The sequence below is a fragment of the Phaseolus vulgaris genome, chromosome 8, assembly GCF_051622355.1.
Source record: "Phaseolus vulgaris cultivar YP4 chromosome 8, ASM5162235v1, whole genome shotgun sequence".
In the NCBI taxonomy this organism is placed as follows: domain Eukaryota; kingdom Viridiplantae; phylum Streptophyta; class Magnoliopsida; order Fabales; family Fabaceae; genus Phaseolus; species Phaseolus vulgaris.
The window spans coordinates 45,730,218-45,743,468 of record NC_143505.1 but is presented as its reverse complement, the minus strand read 5'-3'; the positions used below and the strand labels follow the sequence as shown (position 1 = coordinate 45,743,468).

At 41.9% G+C, this 13,251-nt stretch overlaps 1 protein-coding gene across 1 annotated transcript; it reads right to left on the bottom strand.

Annotated features, from left to right (window-relative positions):
- Positions 1–11,226: 11,226 nt before the first annotated feature.
- On the bottom strand, positions 11,227–11,832 carry LOC137825215 (uncharacterized). The gene has a single exon (XM_068630888.2). It carries the CDS (start codon positions 11,830–11,832, stop codon positions 11,227–11,229), a length of 606 nt encoding a protein of 201 aa, XP_068486989.2.
- Between the last annotated feature and the right edge of the window lie 1,419 nt (positions 11,833–13,251).

The following is a 13,251-nucleotide window of genomic DNA, read 5'->3' as shown; positions in this document are numbered from 1 at the left end:
CACAGGGCGAACCTTGGCGTCGATGGTAAGATGGTGGCACAAAAATCTGGGTCGATGCCTGGCATGTTCGCCGCAGTCCACGCGAATGCGTTTAGGTGTCGTGAGATCACTGCAACTACCTCTTCTCGTTCTTCCTGGCTCAAGAAACGTCCTAATTTGAACACCTTACCCCCTATCTATCTTTCCACCACGTTGTCTATTGGTTGGGGTTGCTCACTCTGCACGTTCTCTGAGCGAGACTCATTCATGGAGTCCTCTTCCATAGGCGTCGCCCTCTCGGATGCATCGGGCATCGCCTCCTCTGACTCTTCTTCCGTGGGCGAGGCGTCACGGTACCTTCCTTCCGTGCGTGCGTCTTCTATAGGCGTCGCCCCTTCCAATGGTTCTAATTCCATTGGCGAATCTGGAACGGGTGGTCGTTCAATCACCATGACCACACCTCTCTTTGTCTTTAGGCTATTTTCATAGCACTTTCGGGCCTCTTCCTGATCTGACTTGATTACGATTACTTTGCCACTAAGATCTGGTAGCTTCATCTTCATGTGGCGTGTGGAGGACACTGCCCCTAATTTGTTCAAGGCAGGTCTGCCTAACAAGATGTTGTAGGCTGAGTTGGCGTTAACCACCAAGTACCGGATGCTCTCGGTGCGCGACGCCGCTCCATCAGTGAACGTCGTCCTCAGTTCCAGGTAACCACGTACCTCCACTGGGTTATCTGCAAACCCAAACAAGCATCCAGTATAGGGTCTCAGCAGGTCGGGGGATAACTGTAGCTTGTTGAAGGTTGACCAAAACATGACGTCTGCAGAACTGCCTTGGTCGACGAGAACCCTATGTACCTTTCTTCCTGTTGTGACTATGGAAATGACCACGGGGTCATTATCGTGTGGGATGACATCCCGCAGGTCAGCCCTTGTGAAAACGAGGTCTGACTCCCATGGGTCATCCGGAAATTCCTCAGCAACTGAACTTACCGACCTCACATATTTCTTACGTTGAGAGGCGGTGGGTCCTCCTCCGGAAAAGCCGCCAGAAATGGTGTGTACTTCTCCGTGAGTCGGCATTTCGTGTGCTTGACCTTCCTCTGGTATCGTCATGGCTGTTGTTATGGTAAACCCAGCGAGATAATATTTTAGGAAACCATTCTGCACAAGCTCATCCAGCTGATAGCCCAGCGCCAAGCAGTTGTTAATATGGTGCCCAAACGCCTCGTGAAACTCGCACCACGACTCCTTGTGAGGTCCCAACACTTTGTCAGACTTCACCGGTGGCCTCAACCTGTCAGCTATGTTGGGCACAACGATGAGGTCTTTAAGTTCCACCACAAAATTGTACCTTAGCGGTCTATTTCCCTTTCTCCTTCCTTCTGCTTGACCCCTAGGCTAGGTCCTCCTTGCCTCGTAGGTGCGCTTCCTATCTTGGCTCTTTCTTTCTGTGGCGGCTTCGTGGACCCTAGCGGGTTGCGTGCGCATTTGCACTCTTAGTCGTGTGGGTGCATCAATCGTGCACTTCTCGTATGCCTCGCCCTCCGAGGAAATGTGTTCTACCACCCGACGCCTTACCTCAGCAAAAGTCTTGAGGCGGCTGCGATTGAGTGACTTGCTGAAAGACCCAGGACACACCCCTTTCCTAAATGCGTACACGATCATGGGTTCGTTTGTGGTTCCCACCTTCACCACCTGTGCCCCGAAGCGACTTATGTACTCTTTCAAGGTCTCACCTTGATACTGCTTCACGTTAAATAGGTCATATGAAACTAGGGGTGGGGCCCTGTTGGCTAGGTATTACTCTCTGAACAGCCGCGGGAGCTGTGTGAAAGACGTGATGTGACCCTCTAGGAGGCTGATGAACCAGTCCATGGCCATTCCAGTCAAAGTGCTCATGAAGAGCTTGCACCTTACGACATCAGAACCGCCTACCAGCATCATCTGCGTGTGGAACGCAGTGAGGTGCGCCTCAGGGTCCTCCATCCCTGTGAAAGTTACTTTGGGCCCCGTGAACGTGTTGGGAATCGCTGTTTCTAGAATCGCCTGTGAGAATGGCATTGAGAATTCTCTTGGTGGGGTGGCAGTCTCAGGCTTGTCTACGTCACGCCACCCGCGACGTAGCTCCTCGTTGGCACGATGGAGCTCGTCGTTTCTCGCCTGAGATGCTGTGAGATCCGCTTGCATGCGCTCCTGCTCTGCTTTTGATGCATTGCTTCTTGCAACCCTTGCATCATGCCCATGAGTTGTTGCATGGTCATCTCTTCACTCCTAGCGCGTGCGGGTCTCATGTTTGTGGTTTCTGGAAGCCTTATTGACTATCTGTGATTTGAGAATTGGAATTGGGTTGCAAACTGCAACTGGAACGGGAAAATTGTGTGATGGGACTAATGTTTTATATCGTGTCCCACGGTGGGCGCCAAATGATCCCGCCGGTTGACCGGGATTGTCTTTGAGCGTGGCTTGTCCTCGCGAGCTAGGGCACCTTCGTTCTGCTCCGTTTGTGAGTACCTGGAAAAGAAGTGGACAAAGGGGCGCCCTCGCGGCCGTTTGCACTCCGAAGATCAAGTCAGTTAGCGAGAAACATCAAAGGTGACACACCTCCGTATCAGAACATCGTGAAAGGATGCTCTGAAGGTGGTCGAAATGCCGAGTAACTAATATTGTGTTGCCCTAATTGTCTTGTGCGCATAATGTGTGCGCAGCGAGACAACTAGGGCTTTTGTGACTCTGTTTGAATTAGGTCAAAACTCGGATCCCTTTTCAAATGTCCTAAGGCCCCTTTTTATACACCTTATGCATTTAAAGCGCATTAAAGCGCATTGAAAGCGTATAAAAATGTGCCTTGAAACATTTGATATGTAAAACGTGTACCTTAGCAAACTTTCACTAAAACATTGATGAACACGTGCTTATTGCCACGTGTTCTTCTGACTTGATCGTTATTCTACGCAAAGGGCCTCGCAGCGCCGTAACCCAACTTAGGGTTATTCCATTGTGTGAGTCCTCTTTCCTTGAAGTGCATCTGGCGCGTGGGGTGACTTTCTGGGTGCCAACTCATGCCCCCCAACCCCTAGTTACTCCCCCTGGGAATGCATCTACCTTCCTCTCGCACCATGCACCTGGTTCACCCCTAGGCATGACCCTCTCATGGGTCGTATCTATCCCGGGGGTCTCCCTGAGGTGGCGTGGGTACTTCACGAGTCAGGTTACTCCCTACTGGTGCTAGAACTATGGCCTTGAAGCCACCTTTCTCTTCTCTTTGTTACTGCTCTGGGCCATGCCTTATCTAGCGACGCCTTATCTTGGCGACGCCCACTCCTGGCGACGCCTTATGCGGCCAATTCGTTGACTTTCTTCCTTGGGTTTCTCGAGGGGCCCCACCATACATTGACTTTGACTTTGACTTTGGTCAACGCCCGGGGACGGGATGGTACAGTGGCCAATTGAGAGAGTGCATCAGCACGAGTGTTATTTTCTCGCCGGACGTGTTGAAATGATACCTATTCAAACTTGGTTAAAAGACTTCGCACAAAGTGAAAATATTGTTGAAGCAATGTTTCTCGAACCTCGTACACCTCTGTGAGCTGTCCAACCACCAATCGAGAATCACTTTTACAAGTCAACTTGGTTACCTCTAATTCAGTAGCCAGAGGGAGACCGGCTATAATGGTGTCATACTCAGCCTGATTGTTCGAATTCTTGAACTTAAACTTCAGGGCTTGTTCAACGAAAATCTCGCCCGTTCCTTCCAATATCACTCCTACTCCGCACAATCGACTATTTGAAGAGTCGTCCACATACAATATCCACCTGAAATCTTCTTCTTCGGCCGGTTGTGGACTAAGCTCTATTGCAAAATCGGCAAGGGCTTGAGATTTAATTGCCCCCCTGGGCTGATATTGAATATGAAATTTTGACAATTCAATTGCCCATCCTATCATTCGTCCGACCAAATCTGGCTTAGTTAGGATCTTCATAATGGGGTAGTTAGTCTTAACTATGACCCGATGATTCTGGAAATACATCCACATTCGTCGTGCGGTGATGATTAAGGCTAATGCGACCTTCTCTACCATTTGATACCTGATTTCTGCACCATGCAATACTCGGCTAACAAAATATACTGGTCGTTCCTCCGCTTCTATTTCTTGCACTAGGACTGAACTTACCTCTTCGTTCGAAACAACAAGATAAACAATGATGGGCTCTCGTGTGTTCGGCTTTTGGATAACTGGTGGGGATCCCAGAAATGCATTCAATTGAAGAAAATTTTGTTCGCACTCAGTGGTCCACTCAAACCTGGACCCCTTTTTTAACAACTGGATAATAGGTCTCGTTGTTCAGCTAGTTTCGGTACAAACCACGACAGGGAAGTAAGCCGACCAATCAATCGTTGGATTTCTTTAAGGTGGTTAGGACTTCGCATTTCTGCAATGGCTTTACACTTCTCTGGATTTGCTTCTATTCCTTGATGGGTGAGCATGAAACCTAAGAACTTACCTCCTACTTCAAATGCGCACTTATCAAGATTCAGACGCATGCGATACTTGCGTAGAGCTTGAAAAACTTCCTTCAGGTCTGAAACATGTTGCTCACATGAGTCAGATTTGACAACGATGTCGTCGACATACACCTCAATGTTTCTTCCAATCATGTCATGAAAGACGTAGTCCATCAAACGCTGATAAGTAGCTTCGGCGTTCTTGAGACCGAACGACATGACCTCGTAATTGAAGTTGTTGGAATCCGTCCTAAAAGTTGTTTTCTCTCTATCCTGTGGGTGCATATGGATTTGATTATAACCTGAGTATGCATCAAGAAAACTGAGAATTTGATGACCAGCTACTCTGTCGACAAGCTGAACAATAGTCGATAGGGGATATGAGTCTTTCGAACATGCTTTGTAAAGGTCCGTATAGTCTACCCACATTCGCCATTTACCATTTGACTTCTTGACCATTACCACGTTAGCTAACCATGTGGTATAATGGGCTTTTTGGATGAAACCTGTTCGTACTAATTTATCAATTTCTTCTCGGGCGGCCTTACGTCTCTCTTCCCCTAGCTTCCTTTTCTTCTAGGCTATCGGTCTAGCCTCCTTGTATACAGACAGAGGATGAGTAATAATGTTGGGCTTTACCCCAGGCATATCTGCAGCAGTCCAAGCAAAAAGGTCAACATTTTTTTATCAATGTCTTACCTACCATCTCTCGGTCGTCCAATTTTAGGGACGTTCCCATGTATGTTTTATGGTCATTGTCATAGAGGAATATGGGTTGAAGGTCTTCCACGGCCTCCATCCGAGGGTCATCCAATCGTGGATCTAGATCCACAAGGGCAATTAAGTGTCTTCTAGAGCCTTTCCCCCCGGAACGCTTCTCTGGTGACAGCCCTCTCCTGCTCGGAGATCGGTCGTTGGTTGTTGATATGATTCCAATAACATGATGGAGATATGATATGAACATGTTATGGATTCAACAAGAGTTGGAATATGATTAGACACTTTTTAAGAATTGGAGTAATGTTCTTAACATTCAAGAACTCACCAAAACACAAGTAACCAAGCCAAACTCACATAGAAACCCATTTTGAACAACAAACCCATGGATAGAAACTCAAGAACACAACATATAACAATTATACCCATGGAGGACGTGACCAAAACAACAAGAACAACCAATTTGCACCGATTAAAATTGAATATAAGTGCAGCAAATGAAAGAGGACATCATAAGGAAGAGATTACACCGATTGAAAGTGAAAACAAACAAGTAGAACAAAAATGGGTAATTTGGAATGAAGGGAAAATGGACTTATGTGGATGTAGCTCTTGGAATGTGCACGCCACTTGAAGGATGGTTGGCTTCAAGATGAGTGTTGTTGCCACCACTTGAGAGCCCAAGAATTCACTCAAGATAAGACTAGACGAGAAGAAGATACAAGTCTCTCTCACTCACTCACCAATTTGGTAGAGGTTCTTTACTCTAAAAAATCAATCTTATTATTTCAAAGACCTAAGCACCCCTTTTATAATAGAGAGGTCTGGTCACAAAGTACAAGAGAAGCTTACAAGATAAGCTTTTGAAAGGTTACCTTCCAACTCCTTCTATTCTAGCGTCTAAAGGAGTGTGAAGAGACAACTTTCTAGTTTCTTCCTAAAAACTACCGCCTAAGGTACTTACAAAAGAGGTGTCTTTTTGGTTTCCCTCTTAGTACCTTCCTAAACACTCCTCCTATATGTTTTACAAATTTATACAAAAGAAATTACAAAGAAAGAAATTAATTGGAGCCCATTCTTGAATTCTTGTTGGCTTTGGGCGTGATCCTCTCTTTATTTAATTCTTCTTTAATTTTTTAGAAGACTAGAAGAAAGAACATTAAATGTTTCGGTGGATGGCCTCTTCCTCCATTAGTAAAATACTTTTCTTTTTAATCTCCATCATGCTCCTCGAGTTGGAGAGAATTCGTCCACGAATTCTGAATCCCTGCATATAACAAAGTCAGTTTACTATCAAGATTAACAATGGAATAAGAGAAAGGCAAACATGACTTTGAATTTGTAAGCAGTGGGAGTTCAGAAAAGGAGGTCCTATAGACAGACCAAGTTGGAAAAAATTGTTTGGGAATGATGATATTTTTTGGAAAAAGTCCTCTTAAATGCTGTAAACCATTAGGAGGTCTGAAAAAATCATCCCTGACATTCTTTAACCAAGATGGTGGTGAAGTAAGAACCTTTGGTAATGAAAAAGATAAGGAAGGAAAACACCTTGGAGATGAAAGGATAAAACCCATGTCAACTTGGCCTTCTTTGTCTTTTCCATTGTCACTTGTGGTAGGTGGTTGAGTTAGGTCTTGTTTTACCTTGTTTATCATTAAGGTTTGTTTTTATGGACAATGAAGAGCTATGTGCCCAAAACCTAAACATTTAAAACATTTTATTTTTGAAGTTTTGGTAGGTGACTTAGGAGATGTAGAAGAATTTGTAGAAACTTTTTTTGGAGAAGTGGTTTGTTTGGAAAATTAGAAGGAGAAATTTTTGCATCCTTCCTAGAAGAGTTGTTGAAACCATGAGTATTTTTGAAAGTTGTTTTCAAAAGGTGTGATTCCACCTTGATGGCTAGGTGAACCACTTTCTTTAAAGAAGAGTACTCATTTAATTCTACAAAATCTCTAATATCTCTTTTTAAACCACGTACAAACCATTTTATCTTTGACTCTTCATTAGCATGCATATTCATTTTAGTCAAAGTTGTTTCAAAATCTTTAAAGTATGCATCTACCATCCTATGTCCTTGAGGAAGCCTTTGGAACTTCAACAAGTGTTCCTTCCTAGAAGGAGGAATAAACCTCGCGCACAAACACTCTTTCAAATCATTCCAAGAAACCACGGGAGGTCTCTTGCTATATATGATGTCCATTGCAATGCTATGCCACCATTCTTTGGCATAGTCCAAAAAGGATAAAGAAACTATCCTAAGTTTATGGTCATCTTGGACCTTATACACATGAAAAATATCGTCAACCTTAGCTTCCCAATCTAAATACACATTACCATCATCAACACCACTAAAAGTAGGAAGATTTACAATTTTTGAATAAGGCAATGCCCCATGTTGGTGCCTATCTTCAAGTTTATGTATTTTCCATTCTTCCTTTTTTTCCAAGCTCCCATAGTTGTTGGAACTCCTTAAAACATGCCCATGACGATGTTGGCCGTGAGGAATGGATTTTTCATGCTTCATGGCAAGTTTTGACAATCTTTTCTCCATTTGTTTTGCTTCTAAGATTTGAAGCTTTGTCTCTATTTGTCTCAATTCCTCATCTCGTTGTGCAATTTTTGTTTTAACCTCTTGTAATTCATCAAGGAAGTATGCTTTTGAAGAGGAATGACGTTTAGAAGGTGTTGCACTTGATAAGGTATCCATAGCAAAATCAAAATAGCACACAAAAAGAACAAACAATTTCAAGAAAAACAAGGTTAGAAAATGGAACAATGATAGTGCTGTAATGAAAATTAAAAGACACTCAAATCACTCCAAGAAAGAATACTTCCCTCAACCAATCTGCTCTTGAGGTTTTGGTAACTATCAAATGAAATATGTCAAAGCAAACCACTCTTTCTTAAAGCCAAGACACCTCAAAACTTAAAGAACAATAAAAGACAATCAAGAAAAGGTGTAAACAAGAAAAGGCTATAACAAAAGGAATACAAGATATATGACAAACTCAAAGAATAATGAAGAAAAGACAAACAAGAAAAATAAGGTACTCAATTAAAGGATGACACACAAAAGAAACCTAAAGAAAAGCACTAGAATAGATGAAGAAAACAAAAAACAGAACTACTGGAATTGTAAAAACTGGAATCTGTGCGTAACTTCAAAAATTTATCTGGAATGTTATAATGCAAACTGAAATCTGAAATTTAAACCACTGAAACTTCAAGATGTTATCTCACTTTAGGCACTGGAATTACACAAAAAAAGTATACCAATTAACTGTGATAAATTTCCGAAAATCATTGCCGCATCACCGTTATCTAGAGTCAGAATTTTACACTCTGTTCGTATTTCATTTATCATTTTTTGTATTTGGAATTTTGATACACTTCTTTTTTTTACTCTTTTGTAAAACTTCAAACTACATAAATCCAGAGTTTCAGAATTTTTATCCAACAATTGTAATTCGCATAAACGAAAACAGTCAGCACAATTTCAGGAAAAACAGAGGAAACCTAATCTGGAATGAAAAAACAGAATTGAGAAACTTCAAAAGACACAATAGAATTGATGTTTCAAGAACTTGTATAGATCTAAAATACAAGTAAGAACTGAAATCTAAAAAGAAAAGGCACCAAAAGGATCAAGAAAACAAACACATAAAACTGTACTCAATTAAAAATCAAGAAACCAAAATTATCAACAAAAGAACTACATAGAATTGATAACATTTTTGGAGAAACATGACTTTGACAAAACTTATAAGGATTCAAAAATCAAAATGACACAAACACAATGTAATAAGAACAAGAAAACAGCAAGAAAACTAAAAAATAAACCTAAAACAGAAAGGTAACTACAAGAATGTAAAGTTCTTGAATTAAAAGTGTCAAAACAACTCAAACACACATAAGAACAAACCTAAGACTCATGATACCACATGATATGATTCCAATAACATGATGGAGATATGATATGAACATGTTATGGATTCAACAAGAGTTGGAATATGATTAGGCACTTTTTAAGAATTGGATCAATGTTCTTAACATTCAAGAACTCACCAAAACACAAGTAACCAAGCCAAACTCACATAGAAACCCATTTTGAACAACAAACCCATGGATAGAAACTCAAAAACACAACATATAGCAATTATACCCATGGAGGACGTGACCAAAACAGCAAGAACAACCAATTTGCACTGATTAAAATTGAATATAAGTGCAGCAAATGAAAGAGGACATCATAAGGAAGAGATTGCACCGATTAAAAGTGAAAACAAACAAGTAGAACAAAAATGGGTAATTTGGAATGAAGGGAAAATGGACTTATGTGGATGAAGCTCTTGGAATGTGCACGCCACTTGAAGGATGGTTGGCTTCAAGATGAGTGTTGTTGCCGCCACTTGAGAGCCTAAGAATTCACTCAAGATAAGACTAGAAGAGAAGAAGACACAAGCTCTCTCACTCACTCGTCAATTTGGTAGAGGTTCTTTACTCTCAAAAATCAATCTTATTATTTCAAAGACCTAAGCACCCCTTTTATAATAGAGAGGGTTGGTCACAAAGTACAAGAGAAGCTTTTGAAAGGTCACCTTCCAACTCCTTCTATTCTAGCGTCTAAAGGAGTGTGAAGAGACAACTTTCTAGTTTCATCCTAAAAACTAACGCCTAAGGTACTTACAAAAGAGGTGTCTTTTTGGTTTCCCTCTTAGTACCTTCCTAAACACTACTCCTATATGGTTTACAAATTTATACAGGAAAAATTACAAAGAAAGATATTAAATGGAGCCCATTCTTGAATTCTTGTTGGCTTTGGGCTTGATCCTCTCTTTATTTAATTCTTCTTTAATTTTTTAGAAGACTAGAACGAAGAACTTTAAATGTTTGGGTGGATGGCCTCTTCCTCCATTGGTAAAATCCTCTTCTTTTTGATCTCCATCAGTTGTAGTGTACAACCGTCTGGTCGGCTCAACCTTTAGATTGGCTACATAACACTCCTGCGTAGTCTTCTGATCAACATGCACTGTTGCAATATCTCCATTGACGGAGGGAAACTTCATGGCCAAATGAAGGGTAGAAACAATTGCCTTTAACCTGTTGATAAAAGGATGTCCGAGCAATATGTTGTAAGAGGTATTGGCATTAACCAATAATGTTAATTGTTTTTCTTAGAGAATCATCACCAAAGGTGGTGAATAAGTCAATGTATCCCTTGGAGTCCACACGTTCTCCCGAAAATCCAACTATCTGCTCGTCATAAGGTTGTATCTCTGTTTTGGAAATGCGCATCTTCTTAAAGGTTTCCCAATACAGGATGTCGACTGAGCTGCCTTGGTCTACCAGGACCTTTGCTATTGCAAATTTATCTATGTCTACCGTGATAACCATGAGATCGTCTTGGGATGGATTGGTTGCGGTAAAGTCATTGTCAAGAAAGGTAATTGGAGGTATGTGCGGACGCTTATGCGTTGAGGTTGAATGGAGGGACTGAATCGCCCTCAAATTCTTTTTTCTGGTAGAGTTGGAACATCCACCCCCTGCGAAACCGCCTGCGATATAGTTAACTTCCTGAGGTGGTACACCGAGCGAAACTGGGCCAACAATAGTGTTAATAACTTTGCAAACCCTTTGTTTGGTTCGACTTCTTCACTCAGGGCTATCACTTCGGGGACGGGTCCGTCTAACCGGACTTTCACTTCGTTTTTGTCAGGTTATGCGCCGATAATCATCACGACTTCGAGTGTCTCTTCGTTTAGAGCGTTCTTTGTCCCTAGAGTAGTCAATGTCACGCTGGGGTGATCGTGGCGCAACAACAACCATTTTCTAACGAATTTGCGGAGGTGATCGACTTGAACAAGTTCTTCCATTTTATCCTTTAATGCTTGGCAGTTGTTGTGTGGTCGTAATTGCGATGATACTGACAACTTTTGGCCGTATCTGCATTTTGTGCTTATTTGAGTGTCGGGATGAGTTCGACTTGTAAGGCTTTGTTCAGAATCTTTCCTCTAGGTACCGTCAAAGTAGTGTAGTTGTGTAAATGAGGACCGCTATTCGGGCGGTATCTGTCGGTCCCATTGCAGAAGGACGAATGCCCTTATTTTTCTCCCTTTCTTTCTCAGAAACTTCTGCCAGCGTTTTCCTGTGATAATCAACATGTTCTTCTATCTGCATGAAGTTGGTTGCCCTCGTTCTTAGTTCGTCCATGTTGAATGGCAGCCGCTTTATAAGGCTCTCAGTGAACCGGCCTGACAATATGGTCGAGACTAAATGATGCATTGCTATATCTGGGTTCAAGTTCCTGATCCCCATGCAAACCTTGTTGAATCTGTCCATAAAAGCTCTCAATGATTCCCCTTTTTCTTTTTTGACATTGAGGAGAGACATTGAAGACGTACGATGGGGTCTACTCGTAGCATATTGGGTGGTAAATTTTGTTTCTAGAACGTTGAAACTAGTCACAAAGTTCAGCGGGAGTTCGGTTAACCATCCTAGTGGTCCTTCTCTTAGTGAGGTGGGAAAAACCTTACACCACACCATATGATTTATGGTGTATAAGGTCATTTGCGTTCTAAAAATGTTCAAGTGCTCATCTGGATCAGTAGAACCATCATAAAGGTTCATCGTTAAACCCCTCCACTTATCAGGAAGGGGTGCAACTATGATGTCATCCGTGAAAAGATGACCCCTTGGATTTACTTCTCTGTCGGGAGCGACATATTTAATGCTCTAGTGCATGTGGTGTGTATGTGAAACGTGATGTGCCCCCTGAGTTTGGGGAGTTGGTGGTTTTGTCTTGGACTGATGCGTGTGCAGTGTCGATATCGGCGTGTGAGAATGTCCTTCCCGTTCAGATTCTTCAAGTCGCTGAAACAGTCTTTTGTTTTGCTCCTTCAATTGAACCATCTCCTCTGCTTGTCGGTGCCGCTCTTCTTCCTGCTTACGTCGCTCCTCTTCCTGATGCAGCTGATCTGCAACTCCCTTCTGTTGCAGCTCCTGCATCTGGGCTTGGAGGGTTTGAAGCATTAACATTTGTTCTTCTATCGTGGTGTCATTATTCGTGTTGTTCATTGTGGATACCATCGTTACTCGCTGAAGTCCTTGTGAATGGAACGTTAAAAATTACTCGAGCCCTACGGTGGGCGCCAATTGTACCTGTATGGATGTCAGGGCCAAAGTAATGTTTATCCACTAGTACACAATTCGTTGTTGTATTGGTAGTCTTTTAATCCTTCAAAGTTTTTCCTCTCGCTACGCGTGCACTCCACTGGTCGGGGGTACCTACGATTGAACTTCGACGCTCAAGTCAGTGCTCGTATTTTGGTATGTTCTCTCAAGATATGAAAAACGTACCTTTTCCCCCTTCATAAGTCTTTCTTATAGGTTGACTTGGGCCTCCACCTGTGTGGGTTCGGTAATCAGTTTACTCAGACATGTGTAGTGGTCCCCAAAACGTGTAGTGGCTTTCTGATATCATGGGCATGTATCTTGAAGTATGTCTTTGACTCATTCAACGTCAACTACAACTGCTTCCTTACTTATTATGTATTTGTTATATTGTAAATATCGTTTGACTCGGTTGTCCGGTGATCGACCGGTACACGTATTATTACAACAATCTTTAACAGAGTAGACATCATCAATGAATATAAGGGAAGCATTTGCCGAGTTTCTGATAGAAACAGAAGTTCCAGAATTTAACATTTAGAATGTATTAATTAAATTTAACACTTGAAGAAGCCAAATTCAAAGAGTGTTAAAGTGTTGTAGGTGTCTAAAAATGCACTCACTAATCTTACGAGACCCCAATTTCATGGAGGAAAAAGTGATGCATAGATTGTTTTATCCATTTGGAATATAGTGCAATTAGAAATTAAAAAACCCTCAAAAACCTCTTCATAATATAATATATGAATATTATTTCTTTTGTCAGTAAAGAAATATATGAATATATGAATATTCATAACATAATGCAATCATAAAATAAAAAAATGTTATTAAAATACATGGAGGATCTGCTAAGCACCTCCATGCACCATTCAG